Raw genomic sequence first — 20,944 nt, forward strand, 5'->3', positions numbered from 1 at the left:
CCAGTTTCCAGCAGGGTCTTATTACAGAAAGATCATTCTAAATTTCCATTTTGAACATGTTCTGCACTGTAACCTAAAATGCTAAATTCAGAAAAAAAAATATTGCCTAATTTGAGCGAGTATATTAAAGCTCATTAAGGAAATGAATAAAAACTATAATAATTATGTATGGTGACTGTTGTCTGTTAGAAGATAAAAGGTTGTCTTATAGTTACTACTTTTCCTTGAGCAGCCAACAACACATCGTTCCTTTCAGAGAAAATCTGCTTAGAAGATTTTGCAACTTAATCCAAAGCTCAAAGATTTTACAGAAATGTGGTTATGCCGGAGGCTGGGGATTCATGTTGTTAGGGCTGTACTCCAGAATGGATTAGAACAGCAGTTCTCAGCCTGTGGGTCATAACTCCTTTGGAGGTCAAATACACCTAAGACAGCTGGAAAACCGATATTTACATTCAGTTCATAACAGTAGCAAAGTGACAGTTGTTAAGTAGCAATGAAAATATTGTGGTTGAGGGTCGCCGTAGCATGGGGGTCACAGCATGGTCACGGCGTTGTTAGAGAGGCAGAGAACCTCAGGGTTAGAGCATTCCCATTGTAAGCACCAACAGCAAATGTGTTGACCCACTCATTGCTTCCCATGTGAGTAGTCCAATGTCCATGTTTCCGTCTCTCAAGTGTTTTCAGGGAAAGTACATGCAGAGGTTGAGTGGGAGGGAGGGAGAGAGGCAGTGAGGAAAGAGTTGAAGGTCAGTCTTGGCTCTGAACCGGTGCGCCCTCTGCTCCTAGAAAGACGGAAGAAAACCATCTTCAGGGCCCCGGCCAGCTCCCATGGGCAAGGGTTAAATGAAGAGTGCGGTGCTGGGAGGAAATGTGCTTCAGATCTAAGCTTTGTTCTAAGGCATCCATGGTCCTTATGTACACGGGATAGGATGTACACGGGGAAGGCCAGAGAGCACTCTTAGCTCTTTGGATCATTTTAACCAACTGAGGCTTTGCCAGTTTTAAAATTGAGCCCCAGAAAGGTTGAGGATGGGTTCTTTTGTTTCTTATGTTTTAAGTCTGTTATCCCACGACTGTTACAAGGATGTCTTTTGCTACACAATGTGAACAATGAGGTCTCCTGTCTCTTCCATCTCCTCCTCTGTATCTATTCCTCCCTCCTCCCCCTTTATCTCCTCTTCCCCTTCATCCTTCTCTCTTGTCCTCATGTCCATCTCCTTCGAACAGGGCCAGCGCACCTGACTTCCTGGAGACAGAAGCCCCGCATATATGGGATGGGCACAGAGCAAAGCTGCTGGATTCCACCATCAAATGACAAAGGACCCCAGGAAATGGAGGGGAACCCCCACTTACCCTCCTACAGGGAATGGCCTCTAGCTGTGTGGGCTGAGAAGAAGCTGCATTCTCTCCAGTCAGCTAATGGATTGAGTCAACCAAGGGCCTCAGACCTGCCCCAGCAAACAGCCAGTTCCGTAGAAACTGCGAGCAGACAGAGGGTACGGAAGGTGAAATAGCAAACCAGGCTGAAGGGTGATAGAGCGGCAGATCTGGTACTCCTGTCTCCACGGCTAATCACTGCTCAGGGTCCTGAAGATAACTGCATAGCTGCATAGCTGCATAGCCGCGACTTCTGCTTCTTGCTTCAAGCAGTCCCGTTGAAGACGATCAAAAGAGAAGTGGAGAAAAATCAGACACCGAAGTCAAGACGTTCACGTGTTGTAAGCTGTGTCTTCTTCCCTGGACTGTTGGGCTCTTTTCCTTGTTGTCTCAGAAGAAATGGGTTAAAGCAGGCAATCACATGCACAGTAGATGATATGATCTACATAGATCTTAGCTCACTCTCACGGAAAGGCTGGAACATTATAGATGCTGCTAAGATACACTGCAAGTGTGGCCCCTGCTCATAATTTTGCCTTCTGAATTGTGATTAGTGAAAATAATTGTAACTTAGAGTCCGATTTATTCAGAATCAGAGCATTTATTTTTATACTATGAAAATCTTTGAATGAAGATATTTAACTTTAAAAACATTTCCTAAGAGACAACAGTGTTTCTTAATCATTGTCTTTTCTTCTTGCAGTCTTTCCCACTGAAAATGGTAAATTCTGCTGTTTGCATAGAATCTTTAACTTATTTTTAAGATATGAGATTGTAAACAAATTGCTTGATTTATTTCAATCAATTTATTCTAATTATTTGAATAAAATCACCCTAAGACATCAGCATTATAATTTGTTGACGTTTGTTATAGTTTGAGCGGAACCAAATTCACTAAGCCTGTCACCGTAAAGACTGAAGTAACTCTGATTCTAATGGCGAATCTTCCTTACAGCCAAGGCGTGGCTAACACAGAGGACACCGGTGTCCATACCGTGTCATGGGCAGTCCGGGGCTTCGGGCTATCAGGACAGTCATTAACCAGTCCTATTGTTTATCTTTACCACTCATTTACCCTCAAATCTTCAGGTTATGTACTCAGAATAAAAAGGCCGGAGCACCCATGTTTCCCAAGTAGGCGTGTTGTAGAAACCCGTGTGGACATTTGAGGGCAAGATGACTTCAGGTTTGAGGATCTTAATTCTTCAGTGTGACACTTTCTTCTGGCCAATATTTTTTTCTGAATTTAGTTTTGTTTCAGTTGACAATGGGCAGCCTGAAAGATCATAAGACCCATCCTTTATTTCTTGTAAGTGAACTGACCCCAGAAAAATAATAGAAACGACCTCTCCAGGTGCCTCTTTTGTATCTTCTCTGAAGCCTTAACTAATTGGCTTCCCTTTGTGTTCATTGAATGCACCGCTTTTAGAATCTCAAGATGGCTAATGGAACATGAAACCACGGGCTCTCAAAATATATCACTGTTGGAACCAGAAAATCCTCACTTCCTTTGAGCTTTGCCCTAATGAGGAAACCTTAGAAACAGGAACCCTTGCACGTGTTTATCCAGGCCTCATCAGCAGCCTCTGGTCTGCTTAGAGCACAGGCGTGCCATGTTCTTTTGGTCAGTGTGTCACCCCGGAGACCTGCCTTCGCTTCCTCCGTCTTCCGGTCTCTAAGAGACAAGTGCTCATTTGTTTGAAAATGCACATTTAAAAAGCACTTTTGTCTTGATTTGCATCTTTTCGAGATTACATTTAATTTTCAAATTCTCATGGTCTTGATGTACACGGTACCCACGGAAGATCTCTGCAGTCGCCTACTCCACATGGAAGGAACAGTCCGCCCTGTGCAGTGAGGGGATATGTTCTGTTGAACACGTGCTTTTAGAATCCAGGTTTTGCCTAGTTATAAGGTGCCCTTTTCACATGAGTGTATGACCATTGTACAGTCATTGAGACTGTGGCAGCACCACCAAGATAATAAGTAAGACCCCCTCTCATACAACAACTAAGCAAAATGGCCAGGAGGATTATTAAAGACCACTCCTGTCATCGCTTCATTGTGTTTCTTTTTCAAAGATTTGTTTATTTATTATATGTAAGTACACTGTAGCTGTCTTCAGACACACCAGGAGAGGGCATCAGAGCTCATTATGGATGGTTGACTGGGATTTGAACTCAGGACCTCAGGAAGAGCAGGCAGGGCTCTTAACCACTGAGCCATGTCTCCAGATCTGTGTTTCTTCCTTTTGTCTTTACAAGAACTCCCCTCTGTGCAGTTCTGAGCTCTTTAGTCCAGGCATACCTGAAGCAGGGTACTCTTCCTGTTAGGATAGTGTTAGGGTTTCTACAGCTAGAGGTCCTATGGTGGCGACAAGGAAAACACCAGACTTCCACTCCAGTAGTGATGTACAGGGTTAGGTGGGAGCTCCCACCCTCTATGCTCTGTCCTTACCTGGTCTCTGAGAAGTATGCAGGCTCAGGGCAGGCACATGTGCAGGGGCTCCTCCCACGCTCCCTCACAGTGAGGCTGTCCATCACCCTCACTGCCTTTAAAATTTTCATTGATCCTTGATGAATTTCACATCATGCACCCCAATACCACTCATCTTCTGGCCCCCTTGTAGCTGCCTTCTGCCTTTGCAACATATGTACGTACGTACATGCATACATACATACACAGGAAAAACATAAACCTCACTGTGGAAGCTGCACTGTGTCATGAAATATATCCTTTTGCCCAAACAGTTTAACTTGCAAATGCTCACTGACATGAGTCATTGGTCTGGTTCAAGGCCTCTGACTTCTGCTACACTGTCAATACTGGATCCTTACTGGGATGCCTCTCTGATAGTTTGTTGTTGCCTTGTGTCAGGGAGATCCTGTAGCTTTGGATCTACAGGACCAGCCCCTCCCCATACTCTAGCACTTCATAGATGGGGTAGATGTTGGGGTGGACCAACTCCAGCCCCTCCCCATACTCCAGCACTTCATGGATGGGGTAGATGTTGGGGTGGACCAACTCAGAACCCTGGATCTGGGCCTGGGTGGAGCCTGAGTTGGTCAGCCCACCAGCTCTCCTGTGCCAGTGCCACAAGGGGTCAGTTCTCCCTCTCTCATGCCCATGGGGCTGGCCCTTCTGCATCTTCACAACCAGGGCCAGCTCTACTGTGCTGCCCAGGTGAGGTTGGAGACGTTCTCCTGAGTGCTGCATCTGGCGAGCACCTTCATATCCTTTGCTTGAGTATCTCTCTCTCTCTCTATTAACCCTGTGGGATCCAGTGGGCGCAGGTCTGCCCCACACCCTGTACTACCTGCTAACACTGGGGGTGGGGCTGGTCCCACAGTTTTCCTACAGCTCTTATTTGCCCATGTTTCCCGTTGCCTCACAAGTCCTGACAGATGGCCATGCTCTCCTCCTTCTAGACCTGACTTTCCTGATGCCCCTTGCAATTGTACAGGATTTAATTTCTATAATAAACTGCCTATTATATAATATCCCGTGACCTGCTTCCTATGTGAACCCTGGCTGATACAAGAAACATATGCAACCAGATATTCCAGATGCAGGCATCTTATATCATGCGATAGATACGGGGAAGTGCCCCTCACCTTGTTTTGACCTTTATTTCTTCAGTGGACTAGTACAGAACAGAAAAGGGTGATTAAAAGCCAAACTCAATTACAAAGGTTTACGCAAAAGATTAGCAATGAATCAGGCAGTGAGTTTTAAAAGCATTTCATGACCAAATGTCAATTATGTAATAAATGAAACATCCGTTGAATATTTCAAAGTAGCATGTAAATTATTCAATTATAGTACAACACAAAAGAAACCATGGGACAGACATAAGGTATTTTCAGAGACATTAACCATACATTCATGACAAACCTTCTTAGTAAAATAGGAAAAGTGAATTTCTCTAATGTGATGAAGGAAATCATCCAAAACCTACAGCAAACATTTTATCTAATACTGGGATGCTGAAGGCATTCCCTTTAGAGTAGGACCAAGACAGGAGGGGTGTACCATTCATTTATTATTTAAATTTCATATATATGTACTGTACTCACATAATTTCCTACTTCTCTCTTTCTTTCAATCCCTCCCAGGCTAAAATGTATTTATTTTTAGGACTGGCCATTGGGATTGAATAGCCAGTGAGGGGGCTCATTCGTCTCTGGTTCTGTCTCAGCAGCTGTTAGTTTTCCGAAGTGCTTCATCTAGAGGTGGGACCTTGTGAGATTTTCCTATTCCTGCCGACAGGTCAACTGATCGCATCACTCGGGTCCTGTCCAGGCAACCATGCTGTTGAGACATCAGGGGTATGCGGTCCCTGTCTTATACAAGGCACAGACTCATAGCAGACCCCCTCCTCTTTGTCCTCTCTTCTCGCCGCTGTCATTTCTATTCAAACATTGTGCTAAGTGTCTTAAACACTATTCTGACAAGCACAGTAATATTCTAAAGTAGTAAGACCAGACGTTTAAAATACATAAAGATTAAAAATAATTCTTCCCAGCCTCTCCTGCCAAGGTGGACCACCAGAGCTGGATCCCCAGGACCCACGTGTGAAATCGAACTAATTCCCAAAAATTGTCCTCTGCCCACCACATATGTGCTGTGGCACATGTGTGTGCTTGCTCTCTCTCATACACATACAACAATACTGAAAATTGAAAATAGAGTAGGGTGTTTACTACACTGAATTCCATATTCAGCAAAGTATTGCTTGGAAGTAAAGGTTAAGTTAACGCTATCTAAAAAAATTGGAAAATTTGGAAATAAGAACACCTTCGCTGTCTTAGGGTTTGCATTGCTGTGAACAGAGCCATAACCAAGCCAACTCTTATAAGGACAAGAGTTCGTTGGGGCTGGCTTACAGGTTCAGAGGTTCAGTCCATTATCATCAAGGTGGAAGCACGGCAGCATCCAGGAAGGCATGGTGCACGGAGGGGCCGAGAGTTCTACATCTTCATCTGAAGGCCCCAGGAGGATACTTATCTCTTCTGCTCTGGGTGAAGCTTCGAATCCCACCCCACACTGACACACCTACTCCAACAAACCACCACATTCACCAATCAGATATTGGAGAGAAATTTTTAGCTAGAAGTATATTTCAGACAGAATAGTGAAAGTACAGCAAAAACTAAACAAATTGCTCTTTCTATCTCTATAAAGAATAGAGTAGGAATTTTGACGGGGATTGCATTGAATCTGTAGATTGCTTTTGGTAAGATGGCCATCTTTATTATATTAATCCTGCCAATCCATGAGCATGGAAGATCTTTCCATCTTCTGAGATCTGCCTCAATTTCTTTCTTCAGAGATTTGAAGTTCTTGTCATTCAGATCTTTCACTTGCTTGGTTAAAGTCACACCAAGATATTTTATGTTATTTGGGACTATTGTGAAGGGTGTCATTTCCTTAATTTCTTTCTCAGCCTGTTTATCCTTTGAGTAGAGGAAGGCTACTGATTTGTTTGAGTTGATTTTATACCCCGACACTTTGCTGAAGTTGTTTTTCAGGTTAAGTAGTTCTCTGGTGGAACTTTTGGGGTCACTTAAGTATACTATCATATCATCTGCAAATAGGGATATTTTGATTTCTTTGTTTCCAATTTGAATCCCTTTGACCTCCTTTCGCTGTCTGATTGTTCTGGCTAGGACTTCAAGTATCATATTGAATAAGTAGGAAGAGAGTGGGCAGCCTTGTCTGGTCCCTGATTTTAGTGGGATTGCTTCAAGTTTCTCTCCATTTAGTTTGATGTTAGCTACTGGTTTGCTGTATATTGCTTTCACTATGTTTAGATATGGGCCTTGAATTCCTGATCTGTTACAAATGTTTTTAAGGGATGGATGTGTATTGGGCTTTGTATGTTTAGGTGGCCAATTATATCTTATCAACTGGGTCAAAAGTTATTGTGTTACACAATAACTTTCATGTTCTTTCATGTGTAGATTTAAGTGTAATGGAGTGTGGGGCAGCTGGTCTGGGCCACCATGGAGTTGGGATGTGTGTTTCTGGCATGGAAACCTGCCTCGGGAACTAGATAGGTAGAGAGATTGCTGCCAGGTTCAGAGAGAGGCCTTAGGCAGTGTGATAGGGGATGGAGCAAAGTGGGTGAGAGGCTTTGCTGGCTGAGACTTAAGATATCCAGGAGATACCTTGGGGCACCACAGTGCTGAACCTAGAGCAGGTAAAAGACTTTTATTTTTTATATTTTTACAACAACAAGAGTGAGTTTATTGCAGTACATTTTAGTAACCTTGGATGTCTTCTCTTTTTTTTTTCCTTTTTTTTTCTTTTTTGTAATTCACTGAATTTAATTATGGTTGCTTTAGTGAGCTTGATTAGTCTACTAGAGAGGGGTCACACCTCTGAAGAAAATGATTCTTTTTTTTTTTCTTTTTTTCGGAGCTGGGGACCGAACCCAGGGCCTTGCGCTTGCTAGGCAAGCGCTCTACCGCTGAGCTAAATCCCCAACCCACCCCTGTGCTGAGTTTTTGGGGGCAATGGCCACATGACGTCCAGAAGACACCGACTTCTGGCTTCTATTCTTTATGCCCCTCCCCTGGATGTTCCCTCAGCTTTCCAGGAGGTGCACACTGTCTCTGTCTTCACTAGCATCCCACAGTTATTTATTCTCTACAAATCACGGAGCAAGAAGGGAGCAGCACTCATCTGTGGGTGTAAGCATTTGGAAGGCAGTTTGACGCTGTGGTCTTGCTGTTGTTTACTTTGGTTGTTTGTTTTTGACAGTCTTGTTGCATAGCCCCGGCTGGCCTGGAACTCACTGTGTAGGGCAAGTTAACCTAAATGTGTGGTCTTCTTGCCTCTGCCTCCCGAGGGCTGAGATTTTAGGTCTGTGCCACCATATTTAACTCAAGGAATGGGTTTCTTAATCAAGACTCGGAAGAGCAATCTAGCAACATTTCGTTAACGTTGGTAGCTGTTCATTTAAGGAATGCCATAAGGGATGGAAAATATAAGATGCAAGAAATTTTTAAATGAAATTTAATCGTATTTGACCAACACCGGAGGGCACACATCTATTTTTGGTTGTGAGCCTAGCCTTTAACGGCTGAGCCATCTCTCCAGCCCGAGGGCACACATCTAAAATACCTAAGTACTACATATAGTCAACAAGAAATAAACAATGGAATGGAAAACTCGGTGGAAGAAGAAACACAAATCACACACACACACACACACACACACACACACACAGAGGAGGAGGGGAGGGAGGGAGGGGGGGGGGGAGAGAGGGATGGGATGATCAGTCATGCCAGTAGTCAGTGCAGAAGAGCCATAAAACCGATGCTGCTTCACAGCGAGCCACTGGCAGAAATTTTGGTGACACAAATCCAAGTTTCATCAAGAACATGGAATGATCTGTGCTTTCACACACCGCTAAGGGGAGTGTTAATGGCTGCAATCATTTTGGCATGATTTATTGCAGCCAAACACTGGGAGTCTGCAGTTTGGAAATTCTAATCTTAAACAGATATGTCAGAGGAGAAATTCACCCAGCTTGTATTTCTCAGAGAGAGAGAGAGAGAGAGAGAGAGAGAGATCTTAATGGCAAAAGACTGGAAACCACACAAATACCTGCGGTCGCGTGAGTGTAAAATTGTGCTGTACTTTTTATCATGGAATAACCGTAAGGTGGCTGAAATAGGTAAATGATAGGCGTATACGTGAAAAAGTGTTCGCTTTTGGCTGTCTTAGTTATTTTTCTGTTACTGTGACAAAACACCATGACCCAGGCAGCTTATTAAAAAGAGCGTTTAGTATGGGAGTTCACGGTTTCAGAGAGGGTCCATGATGTTCACGGTGAGGAGCACCGCAGCAGGTAGGCATGGTACTGGGGCAGGAGCTGAGAGCTCACATCTTGAGACGACAACCCCAAGGCAGAGAAAACTGACTGGGAATGGTGTAGGCTTCTAAACCTTGAAGCTTGTCCCAAGTGACATAGACCTCCTCCAACAAGACCACACCTCCTGATCCTTCCCAAAGAGTTTCTCCAACTGAAGACACTATGGGGGTCATTCCCATTTAAGCCATTACAAGGGTTCAATGGGGGTGGGGGAGGTATGAAGCAAATTCTACATGTTTTGTTTTTTTTAGTTAAATTACTTGTTTATGTGTCTCACCTGCATGTTTGTCTGTCCCCTGAAGGTGGAGTTACAGGCAGTTGTGAGCCGTGTTTGCTAGGAATCAAACCTGGGTCATCTAGAAGAGCAGCAAATGTTTTTCAGCATTCAGCCATCTCTCCAGACCCTTCATAGAAATTTTGTAAGCAAAGAAATTTAAATAATATTTATAGGACTGAGGAGCTAACTCAGTCAGTGAAGTACTTGCCTTGCAAGCATGAGGACCCGAGTTTCATCCCCAGAACCCACATTTAACTGGTCCTATATGTCCTTTTTAAATATACCCTACTCCATTGACTTCAGTTTATGCCCTCCATACATAGACTTAGGGTTGCAGAGTGTGGTTGACCTACCAGGAGACATACACTTAAAGAAACCGACTCTTTCTTCCCCAGAAGCCTTTCAGGGGTGAGGGTTCGTGAACCCCTTCCTGGAACTCCATGTTAGAATGTTAACTTGATTTTGTATAGGTTTTATGCAGCCAACCACAGAAAGAGGTGGAAAGAACATGAAAGGGGGTAGGGGGGTGAGAGGTTGTGGGGGTGGGCGTAGGTGAAAGGTTGTGTGTGAGGAGTTAAGGGGAGGAGTTGAGGGTGGATATAGTCCATATACATTGTTTTCATACAATGAATTTTATACAAAGCCTACTTGGCCACTTCTGGGCCAATGAGACATCCTGGTCTCAAGGATAACAATGGTGGACGGCATCTGAGGAATAGCACTTGGAGGTAACTCTGAGCCCCACCCTCACCATCCCCCCCCACAATGTATGCACACGCAGCAACAAGCAGAGGAAAATGTATAAATGCAAACAAAATAAATAATTTAAATACACACACACAAATAGTTTATGGATGCAGGGGTAAGTGGTAAAATTATTATGAAATGAAAAAGGGTCATTACGTAGCTTTACAGTAAGAGTGGATACCTATGTGGCGGGGACTCAGCTTTCTGAGGTCTCAGAAGGTAAACATGTGACGATGCTATTTCTCTGTAGAGAAATATGGATGTTTACCTCTCTCTCTCTCTCTCTCTCTCTCTCTCTCTCTCTCTCTCTCTCTCAATTTCAAAAGGAACACAAAGGAACTTGTTCTTGAATTCTATTGAGCATATCCGGACGCCCAAGCAGAATCGCTCACATTCCTGGCATTCTCCAAGGCCCGGTTTGCTGACCCAGTGATGCCCCCAGCCATGGAGCACACACACATGGCTGGATTATAACAGGCTTCTCTACGCAGGAATTTCCCCTGCAGTTAGCAGAGTCTGTACTGAGCCAGGGATGAACTATGGTTCACCACACCCTTGACTACTTTTGTTAGAGACTGGGATAAAAAAAACTAGTGAGACCATGGTCTGAGGAAGAGGAGACAGGCAGGGCTCAGGAGACAACAGGGCAGCATTCAAATCGGACCTTTACTAAAGAAATTATTTCTTTAGTAAACAAAGATGGGGTGTAGAAGAACGCGAGAGCGGGCTGGAGAGATAGCTCGGTGGTTAAGAGCACTGACTGCTCTTCCAGAGGTCCTGAGTTCAATTCCCAGCAACCACATGGTGGCTCACAACCATCTGTAATGGGATCTGATGCCCTCTTCTGGCATGTGGGTATATATGTAGCATACATACATTAAAAGAGCACTCATACATTAAAATATATATATATATATAAAAGAGAAAAAAAAAAAAAGAACGCGAGAGCGAGCACGCGCGCACTCTACCGTTTTGATTTGCTCCCCTCCTCTGCTCTCCTCCCTTGTTGATGTGGACCCCCCACCATCCGTCATTTCAGTTTTAATGCTGGTTTTCAAATGCTTGTGTAGGCTGGTCTGTGTTCACTACTGTGAGAGCCAAAGTAATATTTTAAGTTTTAATTACTGTTTAATTACTGTTTAAATACAAAGATGCCTCCAACCTGTTAGCCCCGTGCTCAAGGACAGAGGATACTTCCTGAGATGCTGAGGCAATTGTTCATATACGATAACAGGCCACGTGTTTCTCCCATAACAAATTTGTTTGGCCCAACTGCACTGACCGTGTTCGATCACGTGGAGGTGGGCGGTACAGAAGCAGTAAATACGTCAGGTATGAGCTTGCCCCTCATTGGATCCTATGGGAAATACAGAGGTCTTGTGGGTTTGCCTTTTTAAGCATCAGCAAACTATGACCCATCGCCATTTTCCTGGGAACTCAAGGATGGACTCGATCAGAGTCTATCATCCTTGGTAGTATTTAATTAAAGTTTGCTTCAAATTTGGCTCAAAATTGTGCTAACGGTCTCCTCCTTGATTGGTGGGATTAACATTGTGAAGCAGTGCATCTGAACAGAAGTACATCTGTTTGTCCTGAGCTGCAAATGGTAACAAATACAGGCTATACTGCTTACAGGCATGACACAATGGGCAAAGGTAAATGTTTAAGGAATTAACATTTTAAAAACAATCAAACTCACAAATGGCAGAAAGGAGAAGCCTTAACTATGTGGCTTCAAGGTACTCCAGTGTTAGCGTTTAGCCTCTTCTACCAAATTAGAGGACATGACTCGTTTCTTTTTCATCCTAAAACATAAGTTTCTTTCCATGTGTCTTGTGGCACCCACAAGGCATTTTATTTTCATAAAGGCGTTGCCATTTTTCTTGATCAAAAAACTGTCATAGAACTTGACATAGCTCTCAGTAAAATAAGGTGAATGCAAAAATGTAGCCTTCAGTAATTATTCATGATCAGAAGAGAGAATCGTCAAGATTGAAATTGACCTTGAAATGGGTTCAGTTGGTGAAAAAAAGTAGCCTGTGCCAAAGGCCATCTGGTTCAGCTCCCTAGAATTCATCCCACACGTGCCTTTAAGAAGAATCCTTGGGCTTCCCCTTCTAACTTACTTATAGCAGATACAGGGAATGTGGGTTGTCTTTTTTTTTTCTTTTAAACTAAATTGATTTGGTTTTTTCATTAAAAGTTTTCAAACAGTATATTTTGATTATATTCTTCCCCTCCCAGATCCTCCCTACCCATCCAACATCACTAGCTCTCTCTCTAAAAAAACAAAAACAAAACCTCAAAAAATGAAAATCAAAACAAACATAAACAAAAACCCAACCAACCAATAACAAACCATAAGAAAGATAAATAACAAAACAACAAAAAGCACAGAAAAAGAATGGAGTCCATTTGTGTTGTCCAACTACTGCTGGGTACTGGGCCTGCCTTGGAGTGTTGACGTTGGAGAAAATCGATGTCCCGAGTGTGGTGTTTTAAAAGCAGTTGCAGGTGTTAGGAAACTTTCCCTCACAGAGAGCCAGGAGCTAGCGGTAGCTCTGATCTCTAGGGTTATAGGATATATAAAATAGCTTCGCCTGGTTCAGGACATGGTATCTCAAAATCTTCTCTTTTGCAGGACCTTTTTGACGATGTTTTCAGGCTAGTCACAGTGTCAGGCTGTGAAGGTGGCTGTTCTTTGAAGGCCTGGCCCCAATATAGCAACATCATTTTTAAATTGAGATGACCAAGCTGAGCACTAGACTCCAAAGATGGTCCAAATCCTAGACTAGGAAATTTCAAATCTATATTAAAATAGAGATTAGCAGCTGGACATGGTGGTGAATGCCATTAGTCACCTCACTTAGGAGGCAGAGGCAGGTGGATCTCTTGAGTTCAAAGCCTGCATGGTCTATAACTCGAGGACTGTCAGGGCTAAACAGAGAAACCCTGTCTTGAAAAGCAAATGAACAAATGACAGTGAAACGGAGATCAGCACTGAAACCCACTAGATCTAGCTCTCTCAAAGAAGATTGTAAAGTTGTCATAGCTCACTGGGCATCTATCTAACAGGTGAACTAAAATACTCTGACCTACGAGGCATGGGGGAGGAGCCTTGGGCATGGGGGAGGAGCCTGCGAACATGGGGGAGGAGCCTGTGGCACTAGACCTGCTCCCCCAGCCTTCTTCACTGAGGACTTCCTGTCTCTGATACTATCTTCAGTTCTGTTCTAATATCCTCTACTCTTGGACAAATTCCATGAACTTATGTCTCTTTCTAACCTCGGCTTGCCTGTGGTTAGTGTACCTTGAAACCAACACAGTACAAGTCATTCCTAATGTCCCTCCCACTGCATTCATCCTCCAGATCTAACCTCAAAAGTCCAAGTCCACAAAATCACCTACGGATCATTTCAGATACGGGCTCAGTAGGTCCAAGGGGCTGGATCAACATTTTCATTAAGGTCCCTGCTGTCCCACAGATGCTGTCAGTCTCCAGATCACACTTTAAGTAGGTGTGACTGTTCAAATTTAAACTCGCCGACTCCCAGTTCTTAGGAAAGGGAATTTTATCTTCTTGGTCCAGCCCAGCTCACCCTGGACCACATGTTTACTTTGGTCTGATTAGCTCTGGCAGAGGAACAGACAGACAGCAGTCATACAAGCTGGATCGTCATGATTGGCTCTTTCCTCTGGAGTCCTGGGTATACTGGGGAGCCGAAAATACCAAAATGGGGTTTGGGATTTAGCTCAGCGGTAGAGCGCTTGCCTAGCAAGCGCAAGGCCCTGGGTTCGGTCCCCAGCTCCGAAAAAAAGAAAAGGAAAAAAAAAAATACCAAAACATGCATCCGACAGGATTCACTTAAACTTCCAGATCCTCTGTGTAGAAATGGCCTGTTAAACCAGACTTCACACAAACCCTGTGATTTAACCCCACAGCTGGCTCGTTTCTGACCCATGTTAAGCCATGTCTACATGTGAAGTTAAACATGTTTCTAATGCACAGGTGAGCCCAGGAGAGTATGAATTTACCTGCTTGAAACAGGTTTCCGTAGTTTATACTCTGTCCTTCTGCTATCTCACTCTCACGTAGCTGGCCTAAAAATGGAACACTATATTGCATTTTAAAAAGTGTTTATGCAGCTGGCCAAGTTGTCCCTTTCACTTCTCGGGGTGGACAAGGACAACCGTTGTTGAGGTCTGTGAGTCTGCTATCCATGTTGGGACTGGTACCTACAAGAGCACATTGTCATTCAGAACTAAAGCCCCCCTCTCTGCTGCCCAGTGCATCCCAGGATGGGTGCCTGCGTCCTCGGGATAGGGGCCCTGGGATGGATGGTGGCATTTTAATTTCGCTTCCCCGTCCCAATACCCTTCTCTTTCCAACTGGCTCTAGCGGTCCTTGACTTTCGAGTACACGGGCGGTCTTTAAGGATGGAGCACTCTGAGGAGTGATCAACACAGAGGAGGTGACAGGGATGGATGAGGCTGGGCAGCGAGAACGTCCTCCGGCGTGTGCCTTGGGGGAAATAAAGAAATGGTTCTAGCTCGCGGGGCTCAGAGGAAATCCCATCTTAATTTATTTCAGCCTTGCATCTTTGGAGTGGGGCCTGTTGTGCATTGACTTTTGTAAAAACTCGAGTCCTAGGAAATCGAATAAGCCATTTTAGGTTTGCAAGAGGTCTTCCATAATTCAGAACGCTGGTACGCCCGTTTAATCAGAAATTTTAGCCCGCTTCCACATCTTCACTCTGTCAGCTAAGAGTCAGGACCACAACCGACAGGAATCTGGAAGCCAAGAAAATCAGAGTGCTCCCAGGGACTCACTGGGCCAAGACGATGCTCACACAGGACCACTTTAGGACTCAGCTTTCAAAGCCCATGAGGAAGCAGAAGTGTCCTTGGGAACCACGAGCATCTGGAGAGCTGAACTACGTGGGATCGGTGCCATGCTTGTGGTGAGCCTATTCATCTCGCGACGTCACTAGGGCATCTCGGTTTTGCCGGTGATACATAACGAAACCCAATGATATCCTTACGTTAATTTTCTTGGCAGTGCCTCTCTCTACTTTCCCGTCTTCGTTTTTAGCTATCTGTAATTCATCTTTGGAGTAACCACAGAAATTTGCTCCCTATTTCCGTGGGAGGCAACTTTAAAGTCATAACGATATTTCCCTTGTCTTCACATTAGCTCGGTAACTTTTCATTTTCTATGACTGTCATTTCTTTTTTCACTTTTCATGGATTCTTCGTGAATTTTACATCATGCACCACAATCCAACTCATCTCCCTGCCCCCTCATATCCAGCTTCCACCCTTACAAGCTCCCCCCACAAGAAAACAAACAAAACCCATCTCTTCAGGAAAGCTGTGTGCAATGAGTCATTGGTCTGCTTTGAGACCTCTGGCTTCTACTACTCTATCAATACTGGATCTTCACTGGGACTCTTCTCAGAAATCCTGTTCTTGCCTGATACTACAGCTTTGGCTCTGCAGGACCAGCCCCTTCACATGCTCCATCACTAACTCAGCTACCTCCCAGGCCAAGATCCAGGGCTCTGAGCTCACCCACCCACATGAAGAGAGGCAGAGCTGGAGTCGCCAGTTGGGGTGGATGAGCTCAAAGCTTTGCATCTCAGCCTGGGTGGTAGCTGAGATGGTCAGCCTGCCAGCTCTCCTGTGCTCGCACAACCAGGGCCAGCTCTCCTGAGTTCATCAATGTGGCCCCAGAACAGGGATGTCCACATGTCCTTTGGTGGTAACATGGACCACAGACATCGAGACAGACCACCCCCCCCCCACTGCTTCTGGGCCATGGACCCAGACATGGAGGCAGCATGGGCCACCTTACTTCTTAGAGACAGGGTCTTTCACTAAACTGGAGCTAGGCTGCTGGCTAGCAAGTCCCAGGGATCTCCCCCACCCACAACACACACATCCATACTCCTACTGTCTCCTCCCCCACAACAGCACTGGGTTATAGATTTTTGTGACAACACGGGGCTTTTTACATGGGTTCTGGGGACCTGAACGCCGGTCCCTCTGTTTGTATTGCACGTGCTCTCATCGCCCTGGCCTGTGTTTTCTAATAGCATTTTAATAATCTTTAATGCTGTAGTTTAGAGAAGGGCACTTGCATTCGGTGTAGCATTCTAATAAACAGGCATTCTGTCTGCCTAGTTAGAAAGAACTCAGCATTCTCGGGCACTGAAGACTCTGATGCCATCGTAAATCAACAGCCGTGGGCCATTTTTCCTTTTCTCCCACAGACTCCATTAACGTGGATCACTATTCAGTCTTCTGCCTACTGAGTGTTTATCTTTAGGACATTTTGTTCTCTTGGCCAAGATGGTAATTGCTACTGCTAATTTCCTTTTTCCATTCTGTTTATTTGGTCCCTGTTCCAAGTCTCCAATTCTAATTCGTTTTTCTATCGCTTGCTTTGCTGTTTCTAGATTTATGTCTGTTCTCATTATGGATTGTTTAAATTTTGTGAATGGAAGCCATTGATTTGTCAGGAAAAAATATTTTGGTCCAAATTACTATTGATTTGACTTATCATTAGATGAAAATACTGCAAACTCTAGTTGAGCCGCTCTTGTTGGACTTGGGCATCCCTGGCGATGCTTTGCACAGCAGTGCTCACAGAACTTCCGGTGTGATAAGCTCGGATGCTTTTCTATCAGGCCTAGACGTTGGAGACATATCTGTGTGGTGACTGTGACCCCTAAGACTCTCTTTTCTGTAGCAGCTAGCTCGATCACAAATCCCAGCCACTTCTTCCTTTGTTTCAGAAGACTTTAGAAGAACACTTTAGAAGAGCTAGAAGAAAAGTGTGCTTTTTGACATGAAAAGCTGAGAGATATGAACCTAAACTATACAATTCCCTTTTTGCTTTACAGACTGGAAAGCATTGGGTCAGATTCTCTTGCAAGTCTAGACTTCAAGAGGACCACGTGTCTGCTAAGGCAATGCTTGAAGGTGGCGAGTCCATGCTAGGGCGCTGCTGGGCTGTATGCTTGCTTTCTGTTAGTTTAAAGCAGGATCCCATTGTGCCCAGCAGACTGGCCTCGACCTCATCATCCTCATGCCCCAGTGTCCTGGTTGCTGGGATTAGAGGTATGAGTCCATGCCTGTCATGATAAACAAGTGTGGCCACAGGGGGAGAAAGGGTCATTTGCCTTACAACTCCAAGTCACATTCTAACATCGAGGGACACCGAGAGAAGTCTGAGGGCAGGCCTGTATGCTAGTCCATACAACATCACCTCTAGACACAGACCTCGCTTCATAGCCAAAGAAGCATGGCCGGATTCTTAGGGACACTGCTTGCTGGCTGGTAGGCAGAGACGTGCTCATCCAGCTTTCTGCAGTAGTTTGCGATCACCAGATGGAGAACAATGCCACCCATGGCGCATTATGCCCTTACGCATCAGTGAACAATCAAGGCAGTCATCTATGCCACACACAAACCAGACAGAGACAATGGTTACTCAACGGATGCTCTCTTTCTAGGTGATTCTTCTAGGTTGTGGCAAGTGGACACTTAAAACTTGGCATCACATCTGGGCACAAACAGCTTATTTTAATACTCAGATGCTCTTTAAAAAAAAGATTTATTTATCTATTCAATGTCTATGAGTACACTGTCGATTTCTTCAGACGCACCAGAAGAGGCATCAGATCCCATTACAGATGGTTGTTAGCCACCATGTGGTTGCTGGGATTTGAACTCAGGACCTCTGGAAGAGCAGTCAGTGCTCTTAACCACTGAGCCATCTCTCCATATTTTGCCACGAAGGTTTTCAAATTGTAGCTAAGTAGAAAACATTTTCCAGTGAACACCCATAAAAGCACTTAGAGTCCACCATCAACATTTTATTATACGAGTTGCCACCTCTCTAATCTCTCTCAATCCTTTGACCCAGTTATCAATTATCTCAGTCTCAATGTATTTCATATTAATTTGGAGACAGTGGTATATTTCCCCCACACATTTCAGTTGTAGATCATTAATAAGAGAGTCCAGTGTTTGCTTCATTTGTTTCTTTTAGCATAAAATCTACTGCGATTGATAAAATGGATAGATACCCATACAACTTGAACTCCTATTAAAATTTAGACTATTATCATCCACTCAGGAAGCTCCTTTGCCACCAACCTGCCCCAACCTGTCCACTCTTCTGATCTTTCTGTGTTAGTTACGGTTTCCATTCTGTGAAGAGACACCACAACCACGTCAACTCTTATAAAGGGAGGCATTTAACCGGGGCTGGCTTACAGTTCAGAGGATTGGTTTATCATTGCCATGGAAGGAAACGTGGCAGCACACAGGCAGACATGGTGCTGGAGAAGGAGCTGAGACTTCTACATCCAATCAGCAGCAAGCAGGAAGAGAGGGAGACAGTGGGCCTGGCCTGAGCATTTGAAACGCCCCAACCCCGGGTGACACAGTTCCTCCACCAAGGCCACACCTCCTCCGACAAGACCACTCCTCCTTCGACAAGACCACACCTCCTCCGACAAGACCATACCTCCTCCGACAAGACCACACCTCCTCCGACAAGACCACACCTCCTCCGACAAGACCACACCTCCCAATGGTGCCACTCCCTAGGAGACTACGGAGGCCTCTTTCATTCAAAACACCGCACCAGCAGGGACGTTTCCTTTCAGCCCAGCCGCCTGCTCTTTTGTATCCCTGCTCTGTGTACCAGCAAGCCAATCCTTTCTACGGCTGGATGACACTCCATTGTGTGAGCAGATCATCTTTTTCCGGTTCCTTTGGCTATTTTGAATAAAATTACAGGCAGCATTTTCAGTATAACTGTAGGCTCATACAACCGGTGTATTTTAAAATGTGTAAAGGCTCAAACAGAATTGTTCTTCGTGCAGTTTTAGTCCTAATCTAGGGAGATTGAGTTGTTCTGCCCTTACCCTTTCTAGCTTCGAACGCTCTGGAGCTGGTGCATCATCTGTGTTTCCCAGGTGGGTTTTTTGTTTGTTTGCTCGCGTGCTTGCTTTGAGACAGGGCTTTGAGCTCATTTTGTGGTGGTGGATGACTTTGAAGTCCTGACCCCTCTGCCTCTGTCACCAAAGTGCAAGGAGTGTAGGTATATTCCACTACTCCTGGCCGTTAGGTGTCTTGTTTCTAAGGCTGCTTAGGAACAATAGCGGCGAGACATGGTTACAGTTGTTCCACGGGTAGCAAAGGACACCATGTACCACACTGGCTTCGCTTGACCCCAGGAAACTTCAAAGGCTGCCCCTGCAGTGGCACACCTCCTCCATTAATAGCAGTAACCTATGGTTACAGAGTCAGGTAAAGGTTGAATCAGTGAAACATAAAGTTAAATTAAAACACTGGGAAATGGGTACATGACAGTGTTAGAGTGAGGGCTTAACATGGTTAGCTGGAGGCCCGAGTTCAATCCCTGGCTCCAGATGAAAGTAAAAGACCAGGTAAGTCACAATCGGGATTGTACATTGGTGTGACGACATTTGTAAAAGTCTCCACGAGTACACATGAATTGCTTGTACCAAGGAGGCCATTTTTCAGAATTCCCTATTTCCATTCACTTCCTGTACATGCATGCGTGTGTGTGTGTGTGTGTGTGTGTGTGTGTGTGTGTGTGTGTGTGTGTGTACGGGTACATGTGTGTATATGTAACGTGTGTGGTGACCAGAGATCATGTATGTGTCTTATTGAGTTACCCTCCCCACCCTATTTTCTCAAACAAGTTCTACCTGAGTGCTAAGATTTGAACTAAGTGCTTATGTTCGCATAGTAAGCACTTTACCAACACCCAGCTCTCCAGGACGCTTTTGATCAAGTTTGTTTTTAAACAGATCGACATTGCTATTTCAGAAACTCTGACCACTCTTATTTGGTACAGCCATTGAGCTTTGAGATTAAGTTGGATTTTGTGTGTTAAAGGGGGGAATTAATTAGAGCACTAATGCCAGAGAGACTCGCTACAAATTAAGAAAAACAAAACACAGCCCAATAGAAATGACCCGTGAATCAGGAAGCTTACGGAAGCAGATCGGGCTCTGAAAATCTTCTCGGGAACAGCATCCAGTGCCAGCGTTCCCAGAAAGCGCAAGTTAAGCCCGGAGACAGTGCAACTGCTGCAGGCTAATTGGGCGTCGAGCCTCCTGTTTTTCGCCAAAGCTTTGATGTTGACTTGGCTCCCTTGGTCTGTTGGGTCCCGTACACGCACCTTGTCCAAGTCACTGGCCTCCTAACACGGCCCACTTAACATAAGTAAGGCTGGAGGGAGTTTTCCTCAGTCATCACTGGTACTTTTGAGGTGGTCTCAGTTAGGGTTTTGTTGCTGTGAAGGGGCATCACAATTACAGCAGTTCTTAGGGTCCATCATCCATCGTCGTGTCAGGAAGCGTGGCAGACAGAGTGCTGAAGGAGCCAAGAGCTCCATGGGTGGCAAAGGTATACCACACCGGCTTAGTTTGAGCATAGGAGACTTGGAAGCTCACCCCCACAGTGACAGCTTCCTCCAACAAGGCCACACCTCCTAAGAGTGCCACTCCCTATGGGCCAAGCCTTCAAACACATGTGTCTATGGGGCCATGCCTATTCAAACCACCACCGAGGCCATGCTTTATTTAAACCGGCTAGTTGTATGAGACCAAACC

At 44.8% G+C, this 20,944-nt stretch overlaps 1 protein-coding gene across 1 annotated transcript in view; it reads left to right on the forward strand.

The window, feature by feature from the left end:
* Egf (epidermal growth factor) overlaps positions 1-2,234 on the forward strand; it is a 79,315-nt gene extending 77,081 nt beyond the window's left edge. The window contains 1 exon segment of the mRNA XM_032897342.1: positions 1,231-2,234. Within this exon segment, the coding sequence (XP_032753233.1) occupies positions 1,231-1,517 (287 nt within the window). The 3' untranslated portion in view covers positions 1,518-2,234.
* Positions 2,235-20,944: the final 18,710 nt, after the last annotated feature.

This window comes from Rattus rattus, chromosome 3 (genome assembly GCF_011064425.1).
Source record: "Rattus rattus isolate New Zealand chromosome 3, Rrattus_CSIRO_v1, whole genome shotgun sequence".
Lineage (NCBI taxonomy): Eukaryota > Metazoa > Chordata > Mammalia > Rodentia > Muridae > Rattus > Rattus rattus.